Raw genomic sequence first — 16,579 nt, 5'->3', positions numbered from 1 at the left:
CTTCCAGCCTGAACAGGGGTTGCACCAAATCTAGAAAACTGAAAACAGTTCGAAACACGCATTTAACGAAAAATGATTGTTATTAAAACAAATTATAGCCATCATTTAGAAATGTAATCTGAAAGTACCGTAGCTCCTGGCATCCATTCAGATGATGTCTGGCAGCGTGCTGTGTATCATCCACAAAGTATCTTCCAGAATCCTCAGCACCCTGGCTTCAGGGACAACTCTAAATCTTACTGAATTCTGATGATTCTGATGTCATTTTCTAAGCTTAAAGTGTTCTTTCAAGTGACATCAATCATGACTCAACCTGGCCTCTCCTGCCATATATGACAAAGGCTCCTATTTTTAAACTTTCAGACAAATACAGCCTGTATAACTTTTTTTTTGCCAAAAATACGTCAGTTCAAATCTCACTGTTCCGAGCATATTCTGTTCTTTTGGGATACTTGTCAGCTGGCCTATTTATATCAGGTTTGTAAGAAATTAGATGTTTTTCTAGAAATAAAATAACAGTCTTGGAGAACAGAGCTTCCACCTTGCATTATTAATAGAATTCATGATAATCTATGGTTATATTGTCAAGAAGCACAGAGACTAATTGCACAGAGCCAACAATTCACTCAGCATGGTGGTTAAAGTGGATAAATGGATAAAAATGATTTGTATTAGTGCCTGCAGTCTCTTGTAAATGTCAAATACTTTCCTGACATTCTAAAACCCAGGCTGTACAGCAGAAGTGGGAGAGTAGCATTTCGTATTAATTTAAAAATGCATAAAACTGATTATCCTCTTCCAGCACTCAGTATTTCACTGTTTCATGAAGACCCTAGATGCTGCTCATAACTGGCTATACTCTTTCAACTCATGTCTCTCATTTTTCTTTCAGCAGAGTAGTGAATGTTTTACTTCAGATAAATAGATAAAATTTTACTTCCTGTGTAAGAAGATATTTGCAGAGATTCCCCACAGCCAGTTTTCCCACTTGAGGAAAGTTGTAAATATTCATCTCTCCTATTTCCCATGCATGGCAGTCTTGCCATTCCCATGAACTAGCTGTTCCTTTTGTGTAGATCCCTATCACATGGATGTATCTTCATGTATTTCAGTACTGTCACTTCAGCTTTTTACTGTTCACTTTAATCACCTTGCAGGGTTCAAAGAACACCTGGACTTATTCTCATCTGCTAGTCTTTAACACATTCACAAAATGTTCTAGTATAAAGGATTTACGATATTTCCTTGCTTCACCCCGTTTGTGTACTTACCATACATCTGTTAGACTCTCTTTTTTCTACTCTGCTGTACTAGAATGATGCACAGGTGTAATTGAACTGACAAAAGTGTTAATGTTTTTCTAAAACAGATCGCTTATATTTAGTACAACTGACATTTTCCTCATTGTTCTCGTTAGTACCCACATTTATTCCAAAAGGATTGTGAAATGAAATCATCAAAAAAGCTACCAGCTGCACAAGTCTTCTGAAACCTCTGTCATCTGAGTCTGTCTTACACATTACAAAAACATGCAAAAAGGCTTAGAGATAGTTTCAAAAAAAAAAAGAATAGAAAAGGAGTATCCAGGTGGCTTTTTAACTGTGGAATACAATAAAAGAGAGTTTGGAAAGTATTGCACAGAAATATAATAACGAAAAAACAAGATACGCAGTTTACAAGTTGAAATATATAGTGCTTTGCCTTTGCTGGAGCTGAAATCAGTAAAGCAGACAGAGCTTACTTTATAGGGGTTTACTAACTGCTTGACAGCTCCGAGTTTACAAAAGTATGTCTGGCAGCTTACAGGCATGCTGATCAACACTAGAAAATCTTTTAAGGCTTAAGGTTAATTAAGGTTAATTATTCTGAGACACTGTTTTAGAGATTTTAGTAATAATTGCCTAAAGTGACAGAGATGAATTGCTGCCTCCATTTTGAGAGCACTTGGGAAATTACTTAAAAGTGTGTGAGAAGATTTATCGGGAACACATTGTAGGTGTAAAAGAGAGGAAACCCTGGATGAACAGCTAAGCAGCAAAGGACGTGCCAGGCTAACACAGTCCTACAATTTGCATTAAATAATTTAGACAAAGAGTCAATAGATGTGTCAGCAACACATATTTGCTACCGTGTGCTTGACAAGAGTTAGATGCATTTACATTGAAATTCACTCCCAGATACTAAGATATTAATCCAAAGATAATAACCAGACAGCTCTTACACATTTGATTACTCGCCGAAAGATTTATCATCTTTGCTGATCCCATCTTATCACAAAGGCAGACACTGAGCCCAGAGAAGTCATCAACTTGATTCCAGGGAAAGAGCTGCCAACGCCATTGTGAGTGTTATTGAAGTCAAAGGGACCACACATGAACCGACGCACTAAAGCTCGACAGTAAAAGTCAGCAAGACCTGGCATTAGATTACAAAGTGTTCAGAGCAGAGGCATTCCTAATTTCCCAGGCATAGAAAGACAAGAGGTAAAACTCTGATAGTGTTAAAAAAAAAAAAAAAAAAAGAAACTTCCACTAAATTCACTAGCACCACATTTGTGTCCACTGCCATCTCACCTGTGCTGCAGTGTTTAACTGCATGAACAATCCTGTGTTTTTAAGTGGTACAGGTGAAAGTCATTTGAGGCTAGCTATAGGAAGAGTTCCTACTATCCCTCATTTAGGGGTTGAAGTGGTGTCAGCTCTCTGCTGATATTTCATACTTGTCCCATGCACATAATACAGAAAGCAGCAGCAGCCGTTAGGTACTAATAGTAAAGCAATCCAGACTAAGCACTTTCCAATAGCACAAAATGAGGCAATTTACCAGGAAGAGAGGGAGTTGCATTAGCATGAAAAAATTCTAAGTTATTCACAAGATGCTAAAAGAGAAGGAAGAATCATCAATCCTGAACACTGGAACCATGAGGATCCATAAGGATTTTACATGACGCTAGCGAGCCCAGGCCAAGTAACCACTGCTGTAAGTGGAGCTGTGCAGGGAGCAGAGAGCACTGCCTCCCTGCAATGCTCTCTCAGATTTAGAGAGAATCTGGTCTCTTGTGATTTCCACTTAGATTTTGTGACAGACAAGTTACTGTAGCTGGGAGCAACCCAGGAGTTCCTGCAGAAAATCCGAGCATGAGTGTCTCACTGGAGGTACTTAAATGCGGTCACAAGGGCAATAACAAACACCAAGTGTATAAATGCATCACATTTTACCAGTGGTAGCAGAGTTAATACCAGCCACCACCATCCCTCCGGTACAAAGTAGGTGAATGTGAAGGAGGCTCAGGTTTAAGACCACGCATGTCTCAGGACTTGTTGGACTTGAACAGACTCTAAGAGCAGACAGGTTTTAAAAGCACTTTTCAGAAGACGGCTTCTGGAGACCACAAAGTCAAGAGCTACATTCAGACTGTGACACTGTGAAGGGAAACCACATGCAGAGTCTGCCATGATGGAGTTAAGAACTTGACATTGGGAGTGCTTTACCTGGCACAGAGGGTAACTTAACTGCTCCGTGCTAAATGCTTGTAAGAGAAGGGCACAGAGATGGACACTGCTCCTTCTCATAGTTAAGAGGGAGTAAACGACACCTTGCTGCTTAAATCATCTTCCCATGCTGTTTTCACCCATAGGTTTCTCGCTTTTGTGCCAGGCTTGCAGATTTCCACCAGGAGAGCCACAGTTTCTCCCTTCTAGTGGTTCCTGGCCAGCCTCTCCTTTCTGCTCCACATTGTCCTTGTTAAACTATTGGCCCCTGACATGGAGAGGCTTTTTGAGAAGACTGGTTAGGAAGAAAGGAAACGAGATTAAACAGAATAGGTCACTTGAGAACAGTTGCAGAAATTTTGTCTTTATTTTCTTGGTCTGGTAGCTTTGGAAGATAGGAACTCCACATCTTTTATGGTTACATTTACATAAAGAATAAAGGCTTTAATTACAGCAACTCTTGCTTTCAAGCAGGCAGTAGGGAAGCCGAAAGAAAACTAGGAGAGTCTGCAGTCAGCGTAATAGTGTCTGATAATCAGAAGTGTCACAAACTTCTGAAGATAAAAAATGGAATAATAAAGTATTTTGCTCTTTTACTAAGTTACTGTATAATCTTACCCCAAATAACATCTCTGATTTCAAACACTGTGGTGTTACCAATGGCCGTCTCTACCATGGCAAAGAGTGGCACCTCCTGCTTTGCTTGGAATAGGTTCCCTGTAGCTCCCCTGCCATGCCACAGCGTCCCCCCAGCCCATGCGGCTGGCTGAAAGTCATGGAGAGCGTAGCTTCAGAAGCGGGGTACATATGTAGTTGGACTTTTGAAGGGAAAATAGAACTTGATACTTCAGTTCCCACAGGATGCCACCACAGAGACTATTTTCTGTAAAACGAAACCAGTGGAGTGGTGTTTTACACTACAGTATCACATAAAAGGCAAGACAGTTGGCCCAGTGATACTCCTACACAGACAAATTCCTGTGTCTCCTGACAGGTTCACATTTCTTTATCTGGCAAGCATAAAATTATAGTCTATGTACAAAGCAGCCTTTTCATTTAGGGAATAATTAAGCTAATCCCAGCAAGATTTCATGTTTAACTGAGTTTGTAGTGAACAAGTTTGTAGTCTGCATTCAATCAAGTTGTTCTGACTTTCACGAAATAGGGGAAAAAGAGTATATATGAAATGCAAAATTCTAAGCTTTCCGAGATGTGTGAGTCCTGCCTGAGTAACACTATTTCCTAAAACTTTGGTATTATATAAGTAGACTTCTTTCCTTAGTGTGTCATTAATCTTCCAATTAAGCAATAAACAGTGTTTTTGTAAGCCTTTTTTTCATTAAAATAAATGGATATACACTGCAGCACTTGATAAATACATAAACATACATACATATGCACACACACACAATAAAGTAAAGTTGTATTGGCATAAAGGTAACATCAGCTGCACTCATTACAAGATGCAGACTCTTGGCCTTCAAAGTCTCACCTATTCACAAGCGTGGTCAGAGTCTGTGCTTTTTTCAGTTTGGTTTGAGCTGGGGTTGGATCCAGCTGTTGCCAATGATGATCAGAATTCAGTGAAGTCAAAAGAAGACAATAATTCAGGTTCAGTTCTGGTTTTTGACAAAACAATGGTTCAAATCAATCTTTGGTTTTGGTTCTACTTCCTGCATAGCAGCTGTGTAAAGAAAAACATCTGGAATAATACCCCAGCAGGGCCAATAACTGAGGCTGCTCTTTCATACTATCCAGATAGCACCAATAATAACAAAGCTTTCAGGACAGTTTTCAACAACAACAAAAAAACCCCAACTAAACAAACAGACCCCTTTTGTGCCTTACTATCAATAGTAGCCAGGACTGCAAATGGGACTTCAACCATACTGCCTCCATCTGCACCAGTCAGTAAAATGGGCCAAGACCTGTTGTTCTGGCCCTGAAGGAAAGAGGCAGAGCGCAGCTCTGTTTACAGCTAAATTCCCTCCTGCAGTCAAGCTGGCCTCACGGCTGCAAGGACCGCAGCTGAAGCCCTGCCAGGAAGCCGCCTACCCTCCTTGTCCTCCTGTGACATGCTGAATCCCAGGTCTGCCTGCCCCATTATGGCAGCACAGCCTCTGGTGCCAGTTGATAAGAAGACTTGTGCTCACTGGATCTCTTTGCACCTTCTTGCTGGTCTGTACTGCTCTGTTATCCCTCTGACTTTTTTAGTGAGCTTCCTTGAACCTGGGACTACGTCTTTGTTCCATGTTCATACAGTGCCTAACACAGGCCAGTCTAGTGGGAGTAGGGCTCCAGAAGCTGCATCAAAGTAGGTTTAGTGGGGAAGCATAATCCATGCATGGTGTGCAAAGCTCTCAGAGAGAGTAAAATATGAGAGAGCCTACATGCACTATGGAGTGGTCTCAACCTGTGCTTCTGCCTGTGCAATTGCCCCATCATAAATGTGTGCCTGACCACAAATCATGATTACTCCTATCACTTGAAGCCTAGACCAATTTCAGGGAACCTTCGTTTCTTAAAAATAAGCCAGTAATGCCAATCTAGGAAAGGGAGGGGACACACCGTGAAATGTCCAGAGGTGACATAAAGAACAAGCAGAACTGACCTCAGTTGCCATTTTCTTAAAGAAGAACCCCTGAAGCCAACACTGTCTGTAAAAAATTTAAAATAGCTCCTGGTCTTTTTTACTACGCGCTGCTCTCATGTATCAAATAGACCACAGGGTCCTCTCACAGAAATTTTGTTTTCATGGGACAGAACACTGTTCATGTGCTTTTCCGTTTGGATCAAATGCTAGCTCTTCACCTCTGTTTCAGAAACACACCACCTCTAGTGTCCATTGAGAAGGAGGTAAAAATGTCCTTGTATGCAATTTTTGGTGTCTTACTGTTTTTCAAGACTAGTTAATTACTTTTCCTCACCTTGTATGACTGAGATTACTAAACTAAAGCTGTACGAGGGCCATGAGAAAAAAAAGAATGAAATTGCCAGTGATTAAACCCAGTTTAGTAAGTCTATGTTAAAGCTGTGACTGCTGTACTCTTGCTGTAAAAGTTAACAAAATCAGAAGAAAGTAAAGGAACAGCTTTGCCAACATCACCAGGATCCGGAGTACTCCTTCTGGGTACTACATTTCAACTCTCCATAATTCCAACAGTTTTGGCTTTCCCTACCAATAATGATTTACTGGCACTTATTTATATTTACCAAAGAGGGAACAGAAACCACAGAACATTCACAGCCAACTTGCTAAACTCCTTGTTCAGTGACTTACAAAAACAAAGATGCATTTCCAGGGTAGTACTTCCATTTGTAACATTCTCAGTCACGCTCTGCCATACCCACAGACCCTCTGCCTTTAAAACATCTACTGAATCCCTTAAAACTAAGTTTCCATGAGGCTGTGTATAATCCTATAGAAAGCTTGTAACATCTTTGTTAAACCACAAATCTAAATTTCACTTCAGGAAAATTATAGCATGCCTTCTGTTTTTTTAGCATATTCAAGTTGTGAATATTAATATGGCTACTGAAAGGAAATAGACCTAATTACAAAAGAAACTGTGACCTAATTCTCTCTGTTTATTTCTTACCAAGAACTTTTCAAATACTCTTTGTGCCATTTGAACCCTTTTGGAAATCCTGAAGATATTTCCATTCATATATTGAAATGTGTAGCTGGCGGCTTTGTGCCACTAAGTCTTTAAAAATTTGATTAAACAGACATATGTGTACAACTAAAAGAGGAGCAAAACAAAGTCTCAGCAATCACAAGGATTTACCCTCTTTGTTAAAATGTTGGATGTCAGCTACACAAAATACCATAGTATTTTATTATAGAGATGTAAAATCATTCCATACAGCCTTCCAAATATCCAACTTGTGTTTCAGACACAGATACCAAGAGAGAAAAAGACTCCAGCTGTCTAGAACTCCAAATTCTCTCATTTGTACTGTCATTTAACATAAGACAAAATTTAAGACCAGACTTTAACTGTTTCCAAATGTTTTTGTGTATGTTTCTGCTGAAACCTTTAACCATTATCTAGCACCAGAATTCTTAAACAACAAATACACCCACTGAGTTCCTTTAATTTTGTGTTCAGACATTTTTCTGCTGAATGCTTGGTATCATACATTAATCACGGTAATATATGATAAATACTTAATGACTTTGAGAGCGAAAGGATCTTGGGCAAATTGCAAGTACAAATGATTTTAAGCATTGATACACAGAAAACTTAATCCTGTGGGGAAATGACTGTAGATACTGCAGCAGCAAAAATAGACTGAGATTATAACTTTAACTGTAAATCTCTGAAGAAACTATTCAACCTTTGAAGCAATCTCACAAAAACTAAATATGAGCTTTACCAAGAAAAAAATTCTCCACGCACAGTAGAAACCTGAACCTAACTACATGTGGGAAATGCAGAATACTGCACTGAAACAAAACAGAAGAGGCTTAAAAGTCTTTCCTCTAATCCTAGTACGTGTTAGGCTTTTTTTTCTGGAAAAGACATAACACAATGCAAAACGTAACCTAGTTTAAGCATTACTTTGTTTGAGTCCCACAAAGGCACACAACCTCCCATGGGACTTGTGAGAGGCCTAGGAGCATACGTGACCGATGAAATGTGCCGAGTCGATAACTGAGATAACACTCCAAGCACTCTGCGAGCCCGGCCCAGCTGATGTCTCAGTTTGACCTACTGACTTAAGCTTTCCCTCTCAGAAACAAAATGCTTTATTTCAAGCTGGGGGGGGGGCAGGGGGCATGTAAATATCTATTTTGAAGGAGAATTCAGGAACAAAAATGAAAAATTAAGAATTTTAGTCCTTGTCCTAGGTTGCTTTATTTTTCCATTTAAAGATAATTGAAGCATTACAGTTAATAGAGAGACCTACGAAATAACTTACTAAGGCATTTTACCTTTTAAAGTCATTAAGCCTATATGTTATGGTGCAATTCACAATAAAGAAAAAAACACCGTCAGTGATATATCAATAATTTATTGTTTTGCATAAGAAGGTAAGATCAGATTTCAGGTAAGACATCAACCAAGGACCTGGTGGCAAATTCAAGTATAGAGCTTGGTACAATATTAAAAAATACTACCATTTGTTTGACTATGGCAAACAGCTAAAACACAATAAAACATCTGGACTTGACTGTCAAAACATACAGTTCTCTAAAAACCCACACAGCACAACTTGAATATGTGGAATATTGGAAACACGTTGAGTCGTCTTCATTCCCAAATTCTTAGGAGTCAAAGGAACAATGCCCCCGCCTCCTTGGTATCCCAGAACAATTCAGCACATGGGCTCAGCGTCCATCACGATAAGCAGGCTCCTGTCCTGTTGAAACTGTTGGGCTAAGGCATTTTTTCTGCCTTGATCTACTATCATCTTTGCCCACCTCATGGAGGCTGGTGGCCTAGATTTAATTTTTTTTTTTGAAGCTAACACTGTTGATTTTCAAGAGCAATCCAGTAATTTAATTAAAACTATTTCTCACTCCTGAAAGACTCTGTGCACGATTTATTCTGTTGGTTGGATTTATGTTTTTGTGATTCCCTTTCTTTTGCAGGTGTTACAATTCAGGAATTAGCTCCTGGCTTGGAGACAGGGCAGGCAGCCATCTGTCTAGGAAACTCCTGCCAGGACTGTGCTGAGGATCAGAGGGTCAGTGTCTCTGTAAATGCAGCAAAGCACCGCGCTGCTTACTGCTGCCCGGCACAGCAAACCTGTGTAGAAGGTCCTCCTAGACCACACCGACCCAGGAATGGGAATTAAATTAATTTCAAAAGGACAAGAAAAGCAGCCTGCAGGACAGCCAGAACTGTTTCTACCAGGGAGTTTGCAGATTATTCTAGCATCTATTTCTTAAAGAGAAAAGCAGGTTCCTTACGTGAGCGTTATTGTACACTAATGTTCCGAGACAGCCCAGGTTAGAAGCAATGTTAAGGGTGTTTCAGTGAGGACTAAAGCCCCTCTTGTTGGAAAAGGCAAGATCCTGTGAGATGCCGAGTGCCCGCTCAGTTTGGGCTGGTTGCAAGAGACAGTGAGGGCATTCAACATCTCACAGGCAAACAGACCCGCTGAATTCCAGATCCCCTGAAAAATAGTTTGATTTTCAGTAATGAAAAAAAACGGAAAACATTTTCTCAACTCACATAATCTGCATGCAATTAATTTATCAACAAATTTGTATTTATGTTACAAAAACATTTAAGTCCACTGGAAAGTCGTGAATTTTGACAAAAGTTACATTATAGCTGTTCAAGCAGAGCGTGTATCCATACTGGGATTCAGTACATCTGTAACTCTTGCATAAATGTTTCCAGACTCCTAGGGATTTTGCTGTTGTTGCTTGCATTTCATTTGTTTTATACGACTCTAAGCCAAATGCAATGACCCACACATTAAATACGCATTTAGAATAAAACTGCAAAATCTGATGGCTTTATCAGCCTATGAACTGAAATAAAATATTTACATGGAATGTTGAGCTCCATTTACAGAGACAGTGTCTCAAATTACAGGCCTAGTAATCTCTTTAGTAAATGATCACATTGACAAGAAATTTAAAAACTTAACATCCCTTTTCAACCCTTTCATAAATATATAAAGTTTCACTAAATTATTTTTTCTTTAAACAAGACAGCTATATTCTCTTTACAGATTAACATGAAATAACCGTTTCCTGTTTGAATGCCACAGATGGGATGATCTGAAGTCAGCAAGTTTCTATACACATTCTGTACTTACAAGACATATTCACAACACAACACACAGGTGTTTCTTGGTCTTTACAGCTGTAGTCATTTCCTGCATATCAGTAGTAAATAAAGAAAAATACCAAATTATCTATATTAAAAATACATCATCTAATATACATTTGCTTACACTGCCACATCAAATTTTAAGATGAGGTTTCCAACTGTGTCTGACCAGTGACCAGGATATTTTTTACACTGAAGTCTACAGCACTAATTTACCTTTGAGTGGAGACAAAGTATATGTTACACTACTAAAAAGTATCACTACATACTAAACAATAAAAAGCATTAATCTCTTGCAACTGCTTCCCAGATCTCCAAGGTTTCCTCACTAATTGTTTGAAAATTTCTGATGGAAAAATTATTCTAAAGGATGCCAAAAATGTCTGAAATCAATTTAAAGGAAAAAAAAAAGTTACTCTCTACTTTGTTGCTATTTGCATCACTTTGCCATTGATTTTACAGAAGATTAATCCCACAGACTTTGAAGTTATATACATAGTAACTCACATTTTCCTCCATTTAAATAAATATTCCCGTGAGTTTTCTTTGTTGTGCCACAAAGCATGCGTGAAAATATTTTCAATTCATGCATGCTCACAGCAGAGTATTTCACAATTAAGCACTGAATACATCTTTCTTTCCATGACACTGTAAGTGCAAAGGAATACTAAAATCACTCTGTACATATAAGACAGGGTTCACATCTAGAAAAGTAAAAACACTTATCTTGATACGTAATTAAAACTACGATGTCTTCCTCATAAAAATGTTGGTCACTTTTGCCTGTTTCAGTTCTCTCAAGCACTTAAGGGGTAATAACTTTCAAGTGCTGATGTACTCTTTATGGGAGCAGTTATGCTTAAAACCATCAAAGTGCTGATCTCCAGTATTAATTAGTATCTTCTGCAAACTCTCTGTTAAAAAAGCTTACCTTGGAAATACACAGATGATGCTAAAGAGGTGTTTGGCAGTTTGTTACACTAGTATTAGCTCACTTTATGGAGCATACTAAGACTTCAGTTTAATCTGACTGTTCTGCCCCAAAATTGTGGGCAGGAGAATTGAAGACACAGGAAAACAAGACCAGTTCCAAGTGCATGAAGAGTGTACCTGCTGCTCAGGTAGAGTTAGAAAGCCCTCCTACCAAGAAAACGGCCATCGAGTAATGCCTAACCATGCCCATATTTAGACGCTGAGACAACAACAGATGTTTTCTCTATTTAAAACGTTTTTATGAATGTAGCCAGCTGACAGGAACCCAGAAGGTCTCGGTCTCCAACCTGTCAAAAGTTGTTTTAAGCTCACTGTAAGCTGTAGCGAGGTCATCATTGACTATCACCTTATCGAAAAGGTGGCCGTACTGGCTCTCCATCACGTGGGCAGATTTAATCATTTCTTGAAAATCTTCTTCCTAGTAAGATCAGTGCAAGGCATAGTCAGTCCATAGCAACATCACATAAATTCTGTGGTAAACACAAAGCTACTTGCTTATTTCTCATCTCATCAGGAGATGGAAACTGTACTTTTAATAAAAAAAAATTATGGAAATTACCATTACAAGTAATCTTGGAGGGCATTCTCATGAGTAGACTTTGCTCAACAGGCAAGCAATTCTTTCATCTCTCCCCTTGCAGTGACACAATTAGTCATTGCATGGTAATTACAGAGACATTTTCTGTTAGCAGTACCAGTGGAAAATGTTTCTAGCTGTTTACTTTGATGATACATTTAAAGTTTCATTACTTAAGTCTCAGCTTGCTATTAGCATGCGATGTACTACAGTGCAGCCTTTATTCTTTTAAGAGCTTGGTAGGAGCTGTCTTCCTATGCCTGGTTCGACCTGGCTCAGTGGATTTCTCTTCATGTTTGGGGAGAGAAAAAAATCCTAGGAATTTAATTGTTTACATAGCTCTGAGAGATTAAACCCATCCTAACTAAGCAATGTCCTGAAGGTTGCTCTTAAGAATGAACTCCTCTTACATTTTATATAACATAGAACATATAGCACATTATTTTCAAACTATTTCAAATGCATATTCTACACAGATACAGTCTGTGACTATATCTGTGACTCACTTTGAAACATAATATAAAAAATCCTAAATAACACCTGAATAACAAAAAATGATACACACCATAAATGTAGATAAAAAGTCTAACAATGATCAGCTTTACTTTAGCTTCAGTAAAAATATGTTTTCATTATATTTCAAGTAAGTAGGCTACTGTTGGGTAATCTAATATTTTTTTTTCTGATTATTGACAAAAAGCAGCATTTGTTACTTGCTTAGATTTTTCTCCTTCTTTCTGACAGTGTTCATTTCCATGTAACATTTTAAAAAATTGTTTCTCTTATCAACAAATACGGGCTTTTCATCAAAGTAGCATTTCCTTTTTCAACAGATGATACTGACCATATTTGAGCTTTTCTCTAAATTTAGACCCAATTATACACTTGATAAAATAAGGAAATTCTTATACTTGAATAGAAACATGTAAGCCCAGATGCAAATTTTTTAAAAGAAATCCACAGCATTGTTTCTCATAAAAATATACTTGCATTGTGGGGGTTCTTTAGTGACATAAAATCAGAGGACCATGGAAATGTAAATACCCATGAGCATATCGAACAATGAAAACACCACGGCAAATCTGGTTGGGAAACAACAAGATACTATATGTAAGTCCTGACAAGTACTGTCGATGAGATCCAGTGATCATCTTTATTTTTAAGGTAAACCACTACAACAAAACTCTTAACAAGTTCTCATGCTTTACCATGTCTAAGTATAGTTACCGTAAAGGGTTTTGCAGTTCCTTTGTCATCTTTACTTGAAATAATCTTGGCATTTTTTCTGGTCTCTCTCAAACGATCAAGTGATGGAGGCTTTATAAATATAACAAATGGTTTAAATTCATATGTCCGTAAGTGTTTCACTGTCTGGAAAGAGGAAATATTTTAATTAATTAGTTTATTTCACACAGTGGAATTTACCATAATAAAAGAAACTCTCCACTAAACCAAAATAAACCCATAAAGCACTCCTAGAAGGCTATTTTTCATTTACTGCCATCCTGCTCTGCTGATTGGCATTGATTCGTGTAAGGAGAATTTTCATGTGAATGGTAAGAAAACCATTTCTTCAAGGGCGACCATTTCTCTCAATTTCCACGTGGGCTGCTGGTAAACCCCATCAGTCCAGCAACGGCTGGGCTGTGCACACCAGTACCACTGGCAACAGGAGGATGGAGGGAGCAGCAGGGTGTTCAGGAGAGGAGGAAAGCTCAACCCATTTTAGCAGGAATAACACTTTGTGTACCCATGAAAAGTAGTGGAAAAAGGTGTCTGTCACACTCGGTCACAACAGGTCAATGATTTTTCTCTTCAGTACTGTGTCCACTGCAGAACTGCCTGCTGTTCACTCTTCCTGAGTGAGTCGAGTGATGCTATGTATGGAGTTAGAGATAAGTCTACAATTCGGATTGCAGCACAGAGTAAAGCAGGGATGGCCAGCAGCTTAGAGTGAAGTAGGGATGGCCAGATGCTTTCCATTCTTTTCACACTGCTGGAAAACAGGGCTGTGCTGAACAGGCAATGGTCTTGCAGAGCAGGAGCCCCTGCCCAGCTCCTTTCCTCCCATGGTGCGGGGTCTGGCTTCCCCGACCGCTGCTCTGCCAGCACAGCCTCCCTGCCCTGTTCCTACGGCACAGCCCCGCGTCCGAAACTGCCCCAGGAACTGTTCACCAGCTGCCAGGGTTCAGAAGTCACAGGCTGGCCACCCTTGGAGAAGAAATACCTTGGCTGGGTTTAAACAAACTAGTCCAGCTCCTGGAAGCACTGTGGTTATTAGTAGCATAAAAATTCCCAGTGGAGCTGTTCAGCAGGGTTGAAAGACAAGGTCAATGCAAGAACAAATGGTTTAGAGAGGAATGTTCTTAACAATTATCCAGCCAACATCACATTTAGTGCTTTCCTTGACTCATGTCTACCCTGCATGTAAACCCTTGGTATGAACGGTCTGGTTAAACATGTGAGAGAGAGTTGCTGGACTGGGTGATAGCTCAAAGCTGTTCTGAAATTGAAGTTTCACAGAGAACCTCTAACCCAAACCAGCAGAAAGATGAATGGAAATATAGAAGCATTTGTAATTAAATCTTTGGTATTATGCTGTAGGCTTTCAATTCACTTAATTACCAAGCTGAATGCTTGCCAATATGTATTGAAGTTTCCTTCCTCTCCTTTCACAAAACCTTGCTGTGATAAAGGTATCCAGCAAGCCCACTCAACAGTCATTCAGTGTGGAATAAAATATATCGTTTTAGAAACAATTTTTTTCCTAGCATCCCAATGTGCAATGTGGGGAACTACAAGAGTCCAAAAGACATGCTTACTTACATGAGGCTGCACATCCAACAAACAAACTTTGTTTTTAGCTAGAACTGATCGAACAGAGTCTAAACTTGTACCATAGTAGTTGTTCTTATACTCGCCATACTCGATAAACCTGTGGCAGAAGGTGAAAATAACTGGAATCATTTCCATTTTCTCCAGAAAAAACCCTTATCAGTTTGGTTTATAAAATCTAATTCAGGAGCAAGAATATTTTACTTTACATGAGAGTTTTACCATGTTTTATAAAGGAAATGCTGTCAAGTACTTCAGCATGTCAATTTTAAGAAATCTTCTACTTTACCACTTTCAAATCAGTAACACCTGCTTGTATTACAGTTAAAGAGAAAAAAGTACTGTAGTCCAACAGCCCACTAATGTTTTCCATCACCTCTTTTTCTGAACTAATGCAATGCAATAAAACAGTGGATAAGCTAAACAATAGAAACTACTGAAATTTCATTGCACACTACAGAATATCCAAATTCTCTGTCTCAGAAGAGGAGGAGGAGTGACGATGGTGCTAATGGAACCAAGGCGGCTGGTTATGTGCTATAAAAGTACAAGCGCTATTTGCCAAAAAAGCAAAGTGCAGTTTGAAGTTTCAATAAAACCCACAGCTTTGTGTCTAATACACTTTTGCCCTCTGAAACACTGGGGCAGAATTTCAAGCTACAGTATTTTACAGGCTGCTAGAGAGCATGATGCTACCATTGTCTTCATTTTAGTTTAATTTCTGGAGGGTTTACAGGCAGGGGCTTTACTGTAGATCTCTAAATTCAAAAGCAGAGGAAGTGCCTGGCCTGAAAGAGAGCAGAACTAAGAAAACATTGACTGAGGCACGTTTGCAGCACTTCCAGGGCCCCCCCTCCTAGAGCTGCAATGCCTTGTTGCTATGACAGACAATGTTCTATTAAAAGAGTGCTCCCCCATCCTGAGCACCTACAATTTCAGTGTCTTCTTGAGGAGCTGAAGTACCAAAACTGCTTGGAAGCTTGGAAACAGTTGTGTGTGCACATACTGCTTTTTTGCTCTGTGTTTTTGCCAGCTGCTTATATATCAAAACGTAATTTTAACACGTCTTCAAATCACTGCAACTTATATCCACTTTGACTTATTTTCCAAAATTGCAACCAGCCCCATTTTATAATAAAGTCATTGTTTTAACTGCAGTTCTAGTTAAAATCTCTTTGACATACTTGTTATTCTGTACGTCTGTCTCAAACAAGTGCTTGGAAATGAAAATGTATTCGACACCGTCGCTTTCTTGGCTTCTCCTTGGACGGGTAGTGTCTGCAGTTTCATTAATTGGAAAAAAAAAAAAAAGGCAAAAGATGCACAAATCATTATAATGCAAACCAGTTCAGGAAACACTGAAAAGCACACAACCCTTGTGCAATACACAAAGCATAGCGTTTCCCTCACTTCTGATGGACATAAGGCTGCTCTGGATCTGGTAGGAGGCACACAAGCACATGACAGGATTGAGTTTTAAAAGCATGCAGGACAGGCAGGAAAAAACCTACTGGACAAGTATCAGATTATCATTTTTATTAACTAGTGGAAAAATCCAATAAAATGAGGACAGCTGAATAATAAAAGGAGCAGCAGTCCATAACAATTACCCCAGCCTTGCCACTTGTTAAACTTATTAGCATATGAGACCATAAAGGGAAAGAAAGCTCACCAACCTGATTTATAAAATGTTATGTTCATTAACAACACTTGTGGTATGTGAAGCATGATAATAAAAAAATGGGGTGTGAATTTTATGTTTTAGTGCTTTTCGTTTTCTGGTGATCAAAATCGAATTCCTTTTTCTTTCAGTAGCTTTGTAGTATTTGCACTTCTTACTTTCCCTCAAGTACTAGATATAAAGGTTTTGCTTATAAATGAAACTTTTT

General features: G+C 38.9%; 1 protein-coding gene across 4 annotated transcripts in view; it reads right to left on the bottom strand.

Moving 5' to 3' along the window:
- Positions 1–8,494: 8,494 nt before the first annotated feature.
- The window catches only part of MPP7 (MAGUK p55 scaffold protein 7), a 159,421-nt gene continuing 151,336 nt past the window's right edge, over positions 8,495–16,579 (bottom strand). For 3 of the 4 annotated variants that reach the window (XM_074833326.1, XM_074833350.1, XM_074833336.1), the window contains 4 exons: positions 15,875–15,968; positions 14,682–14,790; positions 13,083–13,226; positions 8,495–11,696 (listed from right to left, as the gene is read on the bottom strand). In XM_074833326.1, coding sequence (XP_074689427.1) covers positions 11,517–11,696; positions 13,083–13,226; positions 14,682–14,790; positions 15,875–15,968 — 527 coding nt within the window. In that variant the 3' untranslated portion in view covers positions 8,495–11,516. The remainder of the gene's footprint in view (positions 11,697–13,082; positions 13,227–14,681; positions 14,791–15,874; positions 15,969–16,579) is intronic. The other variant, XR_012624244.1, reaches the window with a different exon arrangement.

The sequence above is a fragment of the Strix aluco genome, chromosome 1 (genome assembly GCF_031877795.1).
Source record: "Strix aluco isolate bStrAlu1 chromosome 1, bStrAlu1.hap1, whole genome shotgun sequence".
In the NCBI taxonomy this organism is placed as follows: Eukaryota; Metazoa; Chordata; class Aves; order Strigiformes; family Strigidae; genus Strix; species Strix aluco.
Note: the sequence above shows the minus strand (reverse complement) of the source record. Positions and strands in the feature narration are given on the sequence as shown.